The sequence below is a fragment of the Microtus oregoni genome, unplaced genomic scaffold (genome assembly GCF_018167655.1).
Source record: "Microtus oregoni isolate MIOR12 unplaced genomic scaffold, Mior012 000060F_ref0000265, whole genome shotgun sequence".
NCBI classification, from domain to species: domain Eukaryota; kingdom Metazoa; phylum Chordata; class Mammalia; order Rodentia; family Cricetidae; genus Microtus; species Microtus oregoni.
Genome location: NW_024543870.1, coordinates 7406424 through 7423511, shown reverse-complemented (window position 1 = coordinate 7423511; position 17088 = coordinate 7406424). Strand labels below are relative to the sequence as shown.

The window sequence follows — 17088 nt, the reverse complement described above, 5'->3', positions numbered from 1 at the left end:
CCAGCATCCTTACTCTGGAGCTGGGCTCCGGCGTGCCTATCCCAGCATCCTTACTCTGGAGATGGGCTCCGGAGTGCCTATCCCAGCATCCTTACTCTGGAGATGGGCTCCGGAGTGCCTATCCCAGCATCCTTACTCTGGAGCTGGTCTCTGGCGTGCCTATCCCAGCATCCTTACTCTGGAGCTGGGCTCTGGTGTGCCTATCCCAGCATCCTTACTCTGGAGCTGGGCTCCGGAGTGCCTATCACAGCATCCTTACTCTGGAGCTGGTCTCTGGCGTGCCTGTCCCAGCATCCTTACTCTGGAGCTGGTCTCTGGCGTGCCTGTCCCAGCATCCTTACTCTGGAGCTGGTCTCTGGCGTGCCTGTCCCAGCATCCTTACTCTGGAGCTGGTCTCTGGCGTGCCTGTCCCAGCATCCTTACTCTGGAGCTGGGCTCTGGCGTGCCTGTCCCAGCATCCTTACTCTGGAGCTGGTCTCCGGAGTGCCTGTCCCAGCATCCTTACTCTGGAGCTGGTCTCCGGCGTGCCTATCCCAGCATCCTTACTCTGGAGCTGGTCTCCGGAGTGCCTGTCCCAGCATCCTTACTCTGGAGCTGGGCTCCGGAGTGCCTATCCCAGCATCCTTACTCTGGAGATGGGCTCCGGAGTGCCTATCCCAGCATCTTTACTCTGGAGATGGGCTCCGGAGTGCCTATCCCAGCATCCTTACTCTGGAGCTGGTCTCTGGCGTGCCTATCCCAGCATCCTTACTCTGGAGCTGGGCTCTGGCGTGCCTATCCCAGCATCCTTACTCTGGAGCTGGGCTCCGGAGTGCCTATCCCAGCATCCTTACTCTGGAGCTGGTCTCTGGCGTGCCTGTCCCAGCATCCTTACTCTGGAGCTGGTCTCTGGCGTGCCTGTCCCAGCATCCTTACTCTGGAGCTGGTCTCTGGCGTGCCTGTCCCAGCATCCTTACTCTGGAGCTGGTCTCTGGCGTGCCTGTCCCAGCATCCTTACTCTGGAGCTGGGCTCTGGCGTGCCTGTCCCAGCATCCTTACTCTGGAGCTGGTCTCCGGAGTGCCTGTCCCAGCATCCTTACTCTGGAGCTGGTCTCCGGCGTGCCTATCCCAGCATCCTTACTCTGGAGCTGGTCTCCGGAGTGCCTGTCCCAGCATCCTTACTCTGGAGCTGGGCTCCGGAGTGCCTATCCCAGCATCCTTACTCTGGAGCTGGGCTCCGGAGTGCCTATCCCAGCATCCTTACTCTGGAGCTGGGCTCCGGAGTGCCTATCCCAGCATCCTTACTCTGGAGCTGGTCTCCGGAGTGCCTGTCCCAGCATCCTTACTCTGGAGCTGGTCTCTGGCGTGCCTGTCCCAGCATCCTTACTCTGGAGCTGGGCTCCGGAGTGCCTATCCCAGCATCCTTACTCTGGAGCTGGTCTCTGGCGTGCCTGTCCCAGCATCCTTACTCTGGAGCTGGGCTCTGGCGTGCCTGTCCCAGCATCCTTACTCTGGAGCTGGGCTCCGGAGTGCCTATCCCAGCATCCTTACTCTGGAGCTGGTCTCTGGCGTGCCTGTCCCAGCATCCTTACTCTGGAGCTGGGCTCCGGAGTGCCTGTCCCAGCATCCTCACTCTGGAGCTGGGCTCCGGAGTGCCTATCCCAGCATCCTTACTCTGGAGCTGGTCTCTGGCGTGCCTGTCCCAGCATCCTTACTCTGGAGCTGGTCTCTGGTGTGCCTGTCCCAGCATCCTTACTCTGGAGCTGGTCTCCGGCGTGCCTATCCCAGCATCCTTACTCTGGAGCTGGTCTCCGGAGTGCCTGTCCCAGCATCCTTACTCTGGAGCTGGGCTCCGGAGTGCCTATCCCAGCATCCTTACTCTGGAGCTGGGCTCCGGAGTGCCTATCCCAGCATCCTTACTCTGGAGCTGGGCTCCGGAGTGCCTATCCCAGCATCCTTACTCTGGAGCTGGTCTCCGGAGTGCCTGTCCCAGCATCCTTACTCTGGAGCTGGTCTCTGGCGTGCCTGTCCCAGCATCCTTACTCTGGAGCTGGGCTCCGGAGTGCCTATCCCAGCATCCTTACTCTGGAGCTGGTCTCTGGCGTGCCTGTCCCAGCATCCTTACTCTGGAGCTGGGCTCTGGCGTGCCTGTCCCAGCATCCTTACTCTGGAGCTGGGCTCCGGAGTGCCTATCCCAGCATCCTTACTCTGGAGCTGGGCTCTGGCGTGCCTGTCCCAGCATCCTTACTCTGGAGCTGGGCTCCGGAGTGCCTGTCCCAGCATCCTCACTCTGGAGCTGGGTTCCGGAGTGCCTATCCCAGCATCCTTACTCTGGAGCTGGTCTCTGGCGTGCCTGTCCCAGCATCCTTACTCTGGAGCTGGTCTCTGGCGTGCCTGTCCCAGCATCCTTACTCTGGAGCTGGGCTCCGGAGTGCCTATCCCAGCACTGAAGGACAGCAGCATAACTGCACCTGTCACCTTTCCCCTTCCCAGCCAACCTTCAACAACTGTTCAGAGAATAAAACACCAGTGCTTACAGAAAGTGTGGGTGCTGTAGACTCAGGACCTCAACTATCACATTGGGAATGACAGATTCCCAGTGGCTGGTGGCTTGGATACACATTCCTCTTAACTTAGTTCGTAGAAGTGCTGACTCATTGTGCCGTGCACCTGGGGCCCAGGTCTGAACTCTATGCGCTAGACCCCAGTTCGCAAGCTTCGGGAAAGGGGCTGGAGGTTGAGAACACACACGCAGAGACAGACCAACACGCAGACCTTTAAACACTTATACCAAAGCCACTCTTTATTAGCACCATGTAGGCTTAAATACACTGCAGTCAATGGCCAACAGGTGAAAATCCCATCCTCTGATCCTCTAAGCTAGGCACAGTTCTAGTAACTTCAATTAGCAGGTTCTAGGAGGGAAGAGCAGCTGAAGGCCAGGACTCATTAGTCCCAACATCACTGGACAGTTTTTACCTGTGCCAGGGATTTAAAACTCTGGGTGGAAAATTAGTTTTGCTTTGTATTGAAGTGTCAGTTAAGATACAAAATTATTGAAGACTTTTGTAAAAATTAAGGCGTGTCCCAACAAGTCCTTGGGAAGTGTCTAGCTTCCAATATTTTGGTCAGTTATTCAGTGGATAACTTGGTTGTATGTATATGTCACTTCAAGGCCCTCCTCTTCTTATATTCAAGTCTCTTTTCCCAGGTGGGTTCAAGGAACCCACCAATTGAAGCATCCAATTGCTCTTGGGGCCTCATGATGTTTCATTCCCGGGGCTGAAAACAGTTATTGTCTCCTCTTTCACCTCAACAGCAAGAGGCCAATGCACAGTCGTGGACAAGGCTCCGTGCTCTGCCTGTCACTCCCCGTCCTGATGAACACTTTAAGCTTAAGTCATCAGTCAGTCTTGACATCTCCAAGTGGTGGGATTAGTGCTGTCTGCTGGAGACTGTCGTGTTCTCTCTGCCGATCTGACAGCCCACACCCACACACCGTGAACTAACGCTTTACATTTGGAGAATAATAAACAGCCATTGAGAGAGCACTCTGAGGCAGCAAGGAATAAAGAAAGATAAAACAGAAGTAGCTGTCTTCCCATGGCCTGAAGTGTGGGGACCTTCAATGACCTGGGCTCTTTAGAAATTAGGTAGCGTTTCTTTCTGGCCCATAAAAACTGTAACCAAGTAAGGTCCATTCCAAAGGGGAGTGGCCTCTTGTTGAGAAGAAAAGGCATTCCTGCTCACTAGAGCTGGCCTGACAGATAAACAGCATAAAGGGTGGAATATTGCCTAGGAAAGACCACACACTTGAACCAGGGAGCTTGCTTGTCCGTTCTACTCTGAGTGCGTTATTATACAACGCAGTTAGCCGTCCACGTATGTCCCAGGGACTCCTCACTGTGACCGGCCTTGGGAACCAGGAAGCTGGAACATTTGGATGTATCATTCCGTGTGCTTTGCTTTTCCAGGTTTCATTGACTTCATAGTGGAGCCAACATTTTCTCTCCTGACAGACTCAACGGAGAAAATTGTTATCCCTCTTATAGAGGAATCCTCAAAATCGGAGTCTTCTAACTATGGGGCAAGCAGGTATAATTTTGTTTTGCTTATTTTTTGACTTTAATGTTTTAATGTGCTTTTACTGGATATGTATCCCTTTCCTCAAAGGTAGGCAGGCAGTTCTTAGAATAATTATTAGGTAGCACTGCCATCTTGTGGCTGTCTACTGCAGTGCATGCCCTTTGCCACTGATCAAGATCCACTCTTTACAAAGGAGAGAAAGGGTGTGTGTTGGATGGGAGGGGAGGCAAAGGAGCTGAAAGAGTAGGGAGAGACGAACTCTTCATCAGAAAATATTGTATGGAAAGGGTTTTTTTTCAATTTAAAGACAGAGGGGGAGAAATAAGTGAAGTACTCTAGAGTGTGTTGAGGAGAGACCCAGGCCCTCTCCATGTGGGAAAGTGGATGTGGGGAGAAGCACCTGCCACATCCTGACATCTGGGCCTAGCTGACAGTTGTCCTACTCCAGCGCATCTTGTCTCAGGTGGTACCTTAAACTTATTGTGTTTTGATTTTGTTGGTTGTCAATGCTAGCTCGTCCACCATGGTTGGGTTCCATGTTGCTGACTCCCTGAGGCGGTTAAATGTGAAAGGCGTCTTGAGTGATGGGAGCTATCCTCCGGACTACTCTCTGTCCGCTGTGGACCTGAAGAGTTTCAAAAACAACCTGGTGGACATCATCCAGCAGAACAAAGAGAGGTGGAAGGAGCTAGCTACCCAAGGTACAGATGTTGATGGTTGTCTCGTTAGCTAGACTCATAGTTCGGACTCTCTTTCGCTTGATGTTTCTCCGTTGTAAAATGCACATCTCCTGCTGGCTTTTGGAACTTGATTATTCCTGAGAAAGCTGGCTCTGTTGCTGGCTGAGAGAGGCTCATGCTGCTCATGTCAGATGAGCTGCAGCTGTGTGTGCTGCTGGGCGGTAGCCATGCAGGTGTGAAGCATGGGACAATAATGGGATAATAATTTGTGTTTGCTGGGTGGTGGTGACAGCACTCACCTTTAATCCCAGCATTCAGGAGGTAGAGGTCAGTGAATCTCTTGAGGCCAGCCTGCTCCATAGTCCAGTTCCAGTATGGCCGGGGTTACACAGAGAAACCCTGTCTTGAGAAACAAAATACCCCAAACAAAGAACCTCTGTGCATTTCCGTGATGCTGTCAAGACTGTTTTAGTACCAAGCAAGGCTGCTATCTGCTTCTATGTCTACCCGAGTGTCTAAAAAAAAGACAGGGGCTGGAAAGACGGCTTTGTGGTTAAGAGTACTTGCTGCTCTTACCAAGGACCCAGGTTTTATTCCCTGCACCCACAATAGGCAGGTTATCACAACCTGTAACTCCAGCTCCAGGATCCAACGATCTCTTCTGGCCTTCTATAGATATCTGCAGAGACGTGTGTGTGTGTGTGTGTGTGTGTGTGTGTGTGTCACAAAGAGAGAGAGAGAGAGAGAGAGAGAGAGAGAGAGAGATGCACACACATGATTGAAATATATATTTATAGTTTTATATAACTCATAGAGGTCCTCCTACTTCTGCCTCCCAAGTGTGCCACCATGCCCGGCACAATAAATAGTTTCAAAAGAATAAAAGCCTCACATATTATTGTGTGTGCAGAGTAGAAAGAACTCTGTGAAATGGCTGGTAATGACACTGTGTTTCTGTAATGAAAGTGGCTAGGGCAGACCTGCTTTCAGTTTTCATAAGTGACCAAGATGCTAAGCAGGAGCAAGAGTGTAGTTTCAAGCAGGGAGGTTAGAAAAGGCATCACTGAGAAGGTGATAATTTAGAAATATGTAAAAAAAAAGGGGGGGGGGGGAGTAAGAGAAAGGGTTAGGGACAGGCCTGGCATGGAAGGCCAAACCTTTTCAGAGAGAGGATGAGCAAGAAGAGGTTAGATTTTGGTGTGTGTTTGAAGGGAGGATTTATACGCTTATTTGTAAAATGTATAGATGCTGAATATAATCAATACAGAGTATACCACACATATGTGTTACGTATGTTTTATATGTGTGTGTCATTGTACAATATGACTTAAGAAATTTAACTCTCTACATCCACCCTGGTATCCAATCCTATCTGTTCCCCTCTCGAACGTCTCCTGAATCCAGCCTCTTCTTGCTCGTTATCCTGCATGCATACTGATCCAAGCCCCCATCTTTTGTTTTATAGACTGTTAACACAGTTACCGTTACTACTTAGTCTAAACTTTCAGTTTTCTTCTAGATGACAAACAGTAGCCAGCTTTCTGGTACCCTTGATGATACCAGCGTGAATATAGAGGAGAGAATTTTAAAACAGCCATTGTATAATCACACACACAGATAAAGAGAGAGAGAGATTCTATAGATGCTATATTCTATATATGCATCTATAACATAAATTTGTATGTTGTCTTGGTTACTTTTCTACTCTGTGATTAAACACTATGACTGGGGCAGCTTATAAAAGAACATGTCTGATTTGATTTATGGTTCCAGAGGTTTAGAGTCCACAATGGTGGAGGGAAGGAAAAGCCGAAAGTTCACATCTTGCTCAACAACATGGGCAGAGAGAAGATACCGGGAATGGTGTGGGCTTTTGAAACTTCAAAGTCCACACCAGCGACACCTGTCTCCCCCCAAAAATCATATGTCCTAATCCTTCCCAAACAGTTCCACCAACTGGGGACAAAGGATTCAAATATGAGTTGGTGGAGGCCATTCTCATTTCAAATGACCACATTTACTGTGTCATGATAACACTCAATCTAGATGCATTTTATAACTAGACATTTAATCCCCTTCTATGAATATGGTGTTTCATAATAAAAAATGAAAACATGATCTGCTACAAAAAGACACCTACCTTGAAAATGCACAACTATCAGTCCATGTTAATTTGCTGTGGACCACGGTCAACCTTCAGGTACCCTGAAGGGAACACGTCTTCCTCCTAACTTCTTTGAGAAGAAATGATGACATACAGGTGATCTAGTACTCATCAAAGTTAGAGAAGAATTCCAGATGTCTTGCCAGCATCTGATCACTCCTCACATCCCAGCACATCTTCAGAATCCTGGTACTCTTGGGCAGGGAATACCTGTAAAACCCTGGGTTCCAGTGTGGGAAGCACTCATTGTAATGAAGTGAGTTAGTGTTTACACACCCCTTAAAAGAATGCTTTCATCCAGGAAGTCTTCTCTAGGGAGCTGAATATAACTGTCTAGAATTGCTGTATGTAGACTTTTTAAAATATGAGACATTCTTTAAAGTAAAATGCTTTCTATTATTCCAGAATGTTCAGTTTGTGTTAAATTTATTCATTTAGCCTAAAGAAAAATGTCCTCCTCATCCATCCATCATTTCTCAACATCTTATGTCTCTGCCCAGTCTCTGTTTTTTCTGCACTACATAAGAGCTGACCAATTTTAGGAGGATGTGTGGCTATTCTTTTAGTGGGGGTGGACATTTGATAATAGTAAGAAGAATAAGCTGGGAAGTGGTGGCACATGTCTTTAATCCCAGCACTCAGGAGGCAGAGTCAGGCAGATCTCTGATTGTTCGAAGCCAGCCTGGTCTGCAAGAGCTAGTTCTAGGACAGCCTCCAAAGTTACAGAGAAACAGCAACAAATCAAAGAGAAAAAGAAGAAGAATATTGTGTATTTTGTATCCTAATGCTCTGCTGGGTATGTTTATCAGGGGTAGGAGGTTTGGGGTAGAACATTTAGGATTATTAATGTGTAAAATCAAATCGACTTTTTCCTTTGCCTTTATCTTCTCATGTCTAATGGTTCTAGCTACGATTATATTTAATAGGACTGAAGAAAGTGGAAATCCTTGTCTTATTTGTGATTTTCCTTGAAATATTTTTAACTTTTCTTCATTTAACATAACGTTGGCTGGGAGCTTGTGTTATTACCTTTATTATGCTGAGATATATTCTCAGCTTCCTAGATTATCCAGGACTTTTATCATGAAGCATTGTTGGATATACTGAAAGGTCTTTTCTATATATAATGTTGTGATCATGTGGTCTCTGTCTTTGAGTCTATTAATGTGATCAATTATATTTATTGATTTATACATCCCTATGTATTCAAGGTGGAGTCAACTTGTGATTTTTGATGTGTTCTTGAATTTGGTTTAAATGTATTGTGCTGATATTTTTTGGAATCCATGTTCACCAGGAATATTGATTTAGACTTTTTTGTGTGTTTTTGTCTGGTATTAAGTGTACTGCTGGCTTCATAGAAAGAATTTGGAAGCATTCTTTCCTCGTCGTCTTTTCTTTTTTTTTTTTTGGAATAATTTGAGGAAAATTGCTTTTAGTTCTTTTTTAATGCTGAATCCACACAAATGAACTGACACTCCTCAGTATTTGGTCCCGTGCGTTTTCTATTTGCTAAAAGGCCTCCCCAAACCACCTGATGGATGCCAAGGAGAAAGTTGAATGCATGAGACATTCCCTAAGACTTCTTCTACATCGGAATTTGCTGTTTTCTGACGCTTCAAGGATACGTGCTTCCTCTAGCGTTGCATTGTGAGCATGGATAATGGACACAAACAAGGCTTCACAGCAGCTCATGTGGCCTTGGACTGCTGTTGGGCTGGAAAGCGGCTCGTGGAAAAGTATGGCATAGACGAGCTGGAAATGAGGAAGAGATAGGTAGACTGAAAGCTGCATTGTTGATCAGAGAGTCGCTAAGTCATACCCCAGTGGCTAGACCAGTTATGAGTACACTGGAAGTTTGTCAACTTTATACCTCAGAGACCACTACACACATAAACACATGTGCGTATATGTTTATAGTTGCGTGTACACAAATAAGCATGTACTCTCATTTCTGCTCTCTTTAAGAACCTTTAGATTTACACTCAACGCTCTGTTTTTTTTTTTCTTCCCCCTCTGTCTCTAACATCTCTTTGTTGATCAAAGCCAATCTAGATCTTAATCCATCTAACAAAAAAAAAAAACCCTCTTCTAACAGGGTCTTGCTACCATTCAGCAATGAACTCAAGAGTAGACCAGAGTAAGGTCTGACCAGCTGCTGAAATGGTCTCAGGGTACTGATCCATGTAGGACATTAGAACCTTCGTGAGTCAGTGCCATTTGCTGTCCATCCAGCCTTGTGGTGCATATTAATAGTCACCAATTAAACCTTATATTTTTCGGTATATAGTCATTCCTTCATCTACAGAAAATAGGCTCCAATATCCAATAGGCCTGAAGGCATGCACAACTCCTAATCCTCTATATACTACATTTTATTATATGGATCCATATTTATCAGGTATTTTTAATTTTGTTTTGATGTGTATAGGTGTTTTGATTGCATGTATGCCTGTGAACTTCATGTGTGTCTGCTGCCAGAAGAGGGTCTTGGATTCTAAGGAACTGGAATTACAGACAATTATGAGCCACCATGTGGGTATAAATAATTAAACCCAGGGCCTCTGTAGGAGCAATTAGTGCTCTTAAAAAAGCGGAACTATAGCTCCAAGCCTTCGTTACACATCTAATGTAAATTAGGCAGAGTAACTAATGGAAGACATCATGGTAATCACACACTAAAACAGAACTCTATAGCAACATACTATAATAAAAAATATAAATGGGTACTCAACCTCTTTCTCAAAATGTCTTACTGAAAGTTGTGTTGAAATCAATATAATAGATCAGTTCCCATAGCTTTGGATTTCCATGAGGACTCTTGTTTATGTGAGTTAGTAGGTAAGATTAGTGGGAAAAGGATTTTCTCATAGTAAAAATGAACAAGTTCTTCCTCACATCATTTTTTAAAGTGTCTCTCAGACAGAATATTATCTCTTTATATAATTTAATCTCCAAATACAGGTATAGTAACTTTAATCCATAAAACTAACGTCTTTCGTGATAACCTCTTATTTGATTCTGAAGATGTCTACCTGAGCCAAAATTGATTAAAATTATTTTTTTTCACATCATATGAAGATCATCATTGACAAATACAAAAGTCATGAATGGTTCTAGTAGCAAAAGCAAAATATACTGAAAATTAAGAAAATATTGATTGCATTTGATTTTATAACTTTACCACAGTAGACTCTAAAAGCGTGACTGATTTATAAAACTAATCACAGGTTATTTTTTATCATTATTCCTTCACACTTTCTCTAGATTGTTAAAATAAGTACGCTTTTCTTTCAGGACCCAGATAAAATCCACAGGAGCATCCTGTTTTTTCCTCAGTAACCATCAGTGGGTAAATCTTCCTGTGTGCTGACAGCTCTAATTTGATCCAAAGACTTGGCAGTTTTGGTATTCTTGCTGGAAGTCCACCAGGGCCTGAGTAAGAAAGGGACTCCGTTTTTGTAGATTGCTCAATTGACATCAGAAACCCCAGACATAAGAGCTGTATATTTCCTGATGGCCCTGGCCTGACCAACACCTTTGCACCTTCAAATGTCGGTGTAAATAGGATTCTGTGACACCTCTGTCGACTGAGATGATGCAGTGAGTGGCAATAAATGTTCTCTGAGCAACTGACCAGTAATTTCGTCCTGTCTTCTGTAAGACGACCGAGACAAAAGAGCATTTTCCAAAATTTCTGAAAGGAAGCACAGACTTCAGAAATTTATCTTTAATATAAATTCCAAGACTTTCCTCTGAAAAGGCTTTACTACTCTCTACCATTGAAATGATTTATGAAAATTAAAAGAAAATCTCATACAAGTAATGTTTATAGTTTATATTCTAGTGAGAATGAACGGCCAGGGCAGAATGACAACACATTTTGGGTTGGGTCTTGAATCATCTGCCACCACGGAACTTAGTTTAAGACTAGCTAAGTTAGTCTTTAAAAATCCCTTAAAATATTTCAATTGCGTTTCATTTTTTTATTTTTAGTAAGTGTGGTGTGTGTGTATAACGTGTGTGGCTACAAGTGACAGAACCTGTGGAAATCAGGGAACCACTTTCAGGAGTAGAAACTCTTATATATGTGTGTGTGTGTGTGTGTGTGTGTGTGTGTGTGTGTGTGTCTATGTATATATATATATGTACGTATATATACATATATATACAATTTTAACAAGTGATTTTCAATACTTTTTTAATGTGACTCTGTTATAGCTAATTTAATATTTAGTTATACCAGAGCATTAAAGGAACCTAAGAAATAATCAGTAAGAGTAGTGGTGGAATAACAATCTATAAAATATTGCCTTTACAATAATCTAACTCTCTGCCTTAAAGAAAAAATGACTGCATTATACAATTATATTAAATCTAAAGATAAGACATCTATGTATACTAAGGGAAGACATAAGCATCACAGAAGTTAACTTATACCCAGGGAGACAACATAATACAGGGTTAAAATCTAGAATTTTGCTATTGTCAGTAATAGTTACACAGTTTTGAGCAATTTCACTCTGAACTGTGACTTCATCGTTATGAAGCTGTCATTTTACAAGTGTGTCTCAATGTCTGTGATAAATGCTGTATGCATCAGTGTATGTGAAATGTTTGCTGGCCTGTGGCTTTTACACTGGTACTTATTCTTGTGGGCTGCGTATACCTCAAGTCTCCTTGTAGAACTTACGCAAGACTTCCTTGAAGTGTGCTGTGGGAAATCACTCTTGCTGACGGTTAACACGGGACGAAGTGTGCAAGGGTGCAGCTCCATTCAACAGGCACATGGACTGCTGTGTCCCAACACCAAGTCATCACCAGTAGCTCTATGAGTATCTTTCCCAAATGTCTCTCCGATCCATCTAGTTGTCTACATGGAGGGATAGCCGTGGACACAGCTGTCTAGTGTGTATAGATGCAAATGAATTTGTCTAAATTAACCTTTTAAGGAATTGAGGGTCCTTTGTTTTCACTTTAGCATAGTGATTCTCAACCTTCCTCATGTTGAGATCTTTTAGCACAGTTCCTCATGTTACAGTGACCCCAAACCGTAAAATTATTTTCATTGCTACTTCATAACTGTAATTCTGCTATTGTTATGAATGGTAATGGGAATCTCTGTGTTTTCTGAAGGTCTTGGGCAGATCCTATGAAAAGGTCATTCAACCCCAAAGGGGTTGTGACTCACGTGTAAATAATCTTGAGATTTCTGTAGACCTAAATGCTCTAAAAGGGGAAGCTTTATAACCCAGCAAATGGTTCATGAAAATTAAATCCTGAAAGAATTTTTATCAACTTCGTTTTGATCTCTTAAACTACAGATTTTATTTATCACAAACACTTACAGTTATCCTAACTTCACTTCTTTGAAGGTTTGTCATGCTTTTATTAATCAATTTTCCTCATGAACTAAATAGGAATCTAGGAAGTTTCCAGAGATCACATGGGAAGGTTTATAACTGAACTGTTGATTTTTCTCATCCATATTTAATTTCTATGTTTGCTTATCCAAATCACTTGTACAAAGCAAAGGGGAACAAATACCTGTAGTTTCTTCCCAAATGAAGTTGAGTACATAAACCTTCAAAGGGAGATGGAGAAAACCTTCAAGAATCTGAAAATGCAACTTCATTACAATGTCATTTCTAAGACATAATTAGGCTAGACATGGTGGCTCACACCTGTAATTCCAGCCCTTGAAGCAGAAACAAGTAGAACTCTGTGGGTTCAAGTCCAGCCTCCTCTATATAGCACATTCCCGGGTAGCCAGGAGTGTGTAGTGTGACCTTGTCTCAAAAACAAAATGTATAAGGCTGGGTGTTGGCTGGGGCAAGCCTGTATTTCCAGCTAGTCTGTAGCGGAGGCTGGAAAATCTCAAGTTCAAAACCCAGGCTGGCCTCCAAAGCACAGTCAAGTTCAGCCTGGAAAATGGAGCCAAACTCTGTTTCAGCATTATTAGTGGTGGAACGCTAGCCTAGGGTGCATCAAGCCCTAAGTTCAGTGGCCAGTATAACAACAAGATAACTAATAAAATCAAAACTGTAAGATAAGCCCTTTCTTTAGCTTGAAAACTGGGGATAAGTGTTTTGGGAAGGTTTGTATTAATTTTTATTGATATCTAGAATATCCTGTGACACCAATGAGACATAGAGTCCGTGGATCACTCAGTGACATCGGTTTACCACTCTGGAAGGAGGATTTACTTAGTCCAGTCCCACATCACCCTCTATGTTGATGAAGCTGATGGAAATACAAGAAATAGAAAACCCAGAGACGTCAGGCCATAGATAGTAAGACAACAACTCTCATGGTAGTGTGGTGGAGATACAATTTATTTGAAGTTGCTTCACTTCCATCTTTAGACCAACCCTTTTACAAGACTATGTAGAGGTAACTGATTCCATCACTGAGGATCCGCAGACGACTCCATGGCTCATTGCTTAAAGGGCTTTTATTTTAAAGCATGACTTTGCCAACGGATTGCAAAAGGAACAGCATGCATGAACATACAAGGAAAGCCATTTCTTCCATCACTCCTTTCAAAAACTGCGATTGGAGGATACCCTTCACACATCCTTTCAACTAACTCCTCCCCATAGTCAGCAAAGTTAGGTAAGAATCTGCACACCAGAGGTAAATAAATGGCACAGGAAGAACGTTATGAAGGCACCAGAGTTTTCCTTGGCTAAGGTGTAGGGTAGCTGAGGGGATAGGACAACTTTCTCTCTTAGCTCATCAGAGGACTCCTTTACGTGGGTTCCAACCTTCTAAATATTCTAGGATTTGATGACATTAAGCAAAGTTAATAGAAGCAACTGCTATAAAAGCAAAACTTTGGGTGACACCCTATAATTTCAATTGCATGCCGTGTGTGAATCTGTCAAGCAACATTTATAGACTAACGCGAGGTCCATCTGGCAGCTGCTAGAGTTAGGATCAGGCATTTTACCAGGGGTTGCTGAGGTTGTCTTCCATGATAAACATCTGCTAAGCATTGTGTATCCCAGTCTCATAATAACTACATGTGATTTTAGCTCTCACAAGATAAATGAAAGAAGATGGAGTGGAAGAAAAAAACAACACTAAAATTTGGGGGAAATTGACACATACAATTTCCTGAATCTCCATCTCCCAAGTTAGGAGCACACCATGTTACCTCTCCAGATCACGGAGGTCTGCAACAGGTGATCCTGTCTGAGCAGAGGATTGAAGAATTTGTCAAAACAAAATGAGAGCGTTTGCGTGTTTTTCTTTCTTGGGTATAGAGAAGCAGAGATGTATGGGTTTCAACATTAAGGCCCCACTTCTCCTAGCAGTGCGAGTTTTGTGATAACTGCTCCTCACGTTAGCATCTCTTTGTCTCTTTGACATTCTCAGAAGGCATAGGACTTGTGTGAGCCTTGTGTTTTTGTTTGTTCGTTTCTTAAGTAGTTTCTAGCTTACTTTTACTGTAGTGTTTACAGCCAGGAGCATTAGTAAAAGAGAATCCTGGGCGTTTTGGTTTAGTTTGGTTTACTTTTGTTTGTTTGTTTTACACTCTACATGCTTTTATTACAAGACTACCAAGAATACGAGGGGAATCCTTCATCCGGTAGTTACATCTAAAGCACAGATATTTGGAAAAAAAAGAGAAAAAATCGTTCATTAAACTATATGTTTAAATCATTATCAAATAGAAATTTTATATAATAAAGCCAGGAAAAAAGTTGTAAAATATAGTTTACAATAATTATTCACATTCAAGTCTATACATCAATGCACACAACAACATGGACCCACACATGAATTCAATACAAATAATTTATATATTTGAATTTAAATAACATATTAAACTAGAGACTGGCAATAGCCAGCAAGTAACCTCATATGAGAATAAAAATAGAAAGTGTATATTCTAGTATCATTGCATTGTCAGTTTTCATAAGTATTTTTAGTTTTTCTCTTCCTGCACAAGATGTCTCAGCCATTAAAGGCTAGACTCACAACCACAAATATAAGCATTCGTTTGTTTTTGCTCCTTCGTCCCTAGAGAACTGAATTTGAAATCTTTTTAGATTTTCTTAACATGGAAATGAAAAATATCACATTTATTTTATACTTTTCATCTGAAATTTTACATTTTTTTCCCAGACAACGAACAATACTCTTGCTCTTTCAAAGCAGTGTACACTTAGCCCCTTTGGGTTGGGAGTCAGCCTGTGTAAGCAGCATCTTCAGGTTTGTGCAGCAGTGGGCAGCGCTGGAGTGGAAGGCTCAGATCTGCCCCACACATGGATGAGACTTTGGGCAAAATGAAACTGATGACTAAGTGGTAGGAAGTGAGTCTCACTGGGCACAGACTTGGCAAACAGTGGAAACCCTCTGTGATGGCTGCCTTTGCTGTTGCTATGGTTACTAATCTTAGCATGTTACTCTTACCAACTCATGGTTTTGTGCCTTTTCTTGCCCAGATTTCCCATGATTTAATAAATTAAGGCATATTGAGCATTTTTGTTAAAGTACAATAGATTTCATAAAGAACCTAAGATAGAAAGGCTATCATGTATTAACTACTCATAAACATTTCTGAATTTAACTATATCATTATTGTACTCATCTGGGAGTTTCCCTTAAAATACTTTTAAAATGAATGGAAATGGCAGCAAACAGGCAAATTTTGTCAATTAAGTTTGCATAATTCTGCTATGCCTCTTACATTAAGATGTGATTCCTAGCCCCCTCCACACACATTTCCAACTCTTCTGGAATATGGAGGAGAATGTGAATCCACAGCTCCTATATAAAAGAGGTCACATCAGTGATTTTTTTTTCAGGATTGTCTGTTACAAACCAAGCTTAGTTATATTCATCAGTCTCCGCTTGGGCACAGAAGTAGATTGCTACATTGATATAACTGGGCATTTTTTTTAAAGTAAAAAAACAATGGAATGTTTCTGCTTATTTATCAAACTAAAATTTAAATAGAAAATTCAGTTCCCTGGAGTATTTCCAGCACAGCCAAAATGTTTCCTCCCTTTGCACATTTTTATTTCCAAGTTTCAATTCCTGAAACTAATTTTGATGGATGCAGATAAAACCAGTAACATGAACAACTGTTCTGGCTATAAAAGATAAAGATAAAAAAATTAGCACAACTTTCAGACTCGGTTTTTATCTATATTCTGATAAAAATTAAGTGTCCAGTCCAATACGTGCTTATCAAACATTCCTGGGCGTGGAGTCTTCTTGAGACTCTCACACCCTTAAAGAAAACTGACTCTCCCAGCTAATATCAAATGCCATGCCGTAACCCTGGGCTAAGGTGGGACTTTGTGTCAACCTCCCTTCTCCCCATGCTGGGGTGTTATTCTGTCTTGAGCTTCTTCGCACTATCAGCTGCTGTGGGAGTGTAAACTTACACAGCCATTATGGAAGTCGTAAAAGAGACCTACTATGTAATCACTATGTAATAAGCTATACAACTCTGGGGCACATTGCCAAAGGACTACAGAGATAGATGCTTGCTCACAAACGTCCCTTGCTGCTCAATTAGCTGGGTAATGGAAACAGTGTAGATGTCCTACACTGATGTATGGATAATGAAAATGTGATGCATTTGCCCAAAGATATGATATCCCAGTGTTCAGAAAAATGAAGTGATGAAACTTGCAGGTAAATGGATGGAACTGGAAACAATCACCATTAGTAAGTTAAACCAGGCCCAGCAATACAGACCTCCCATGCTCTCTCTCACGTGTTGATAGTAGCCTTGACACTCTAGATATGTCTTTCATTTGAAATACGCACAAAGGTTAGGGAAATAGTAAGGGGCTCTAGGGGGAAGAACCTTTCCAAAGAGGGGAGACAGAGCACAGTGGTATAAGGAATAAAGAGGAAGAATGGAACAGGAAGGACTAAAGGCAAGGGTGGGTAGAAGAGGATATGGAGAAATGACAACTAACACTAATGCCCTTCTGAAAAGCCTTATGGAAACTTACTACTATGGAAGTTTCCTAAAATATACACACATACACATACAAAATGAATTTAAATGGAGGTACCTATAACACGGGCAATGCTCCAACTAGACACCACATGTTGTCAAATAAAACCCCACAACCAGGAAAAATTTATCTCTTTTTGAGTTTTTGGTCTATGAAATCTTAGACCTTCAAATATTACAGGCTATTGCCAATA

The 17088-nt window shown here is 42.8% G+C and overlaps 1 protein-coding gene across 4 annotated transcripts in view; it reads left to right on the top strand.

The window, feature by feature from the left end:
- Positions 1 to 17088, top strand: part of Pde1a (phosphodiesterase 1A) — a 245217-nt gene that overhangs the window by 216015 nt on the left and 12114 nt on the right. For 3 of the 4 annotated variants that reach the window (XM_041639716.1, XM_041639717.1, XM_041639720.1), the window contains 2 exons: positions 3954 to 4074; positions 4579 to 4766. In XM_041639716.1, coding sequence (XP_041495650.1) covers positions 3954 to 4074; positions 4579 to 4766 — 309 coding nt within the window. Of the gene's footprint in view, positions 1 to 3953; positions 4075 to 4578; positions 4767 to 10206; positions 10524 to 17088 lie in introns of those variants that run through there. The other variant, XM_041639718.1, reaches the window with a different exon arrangement.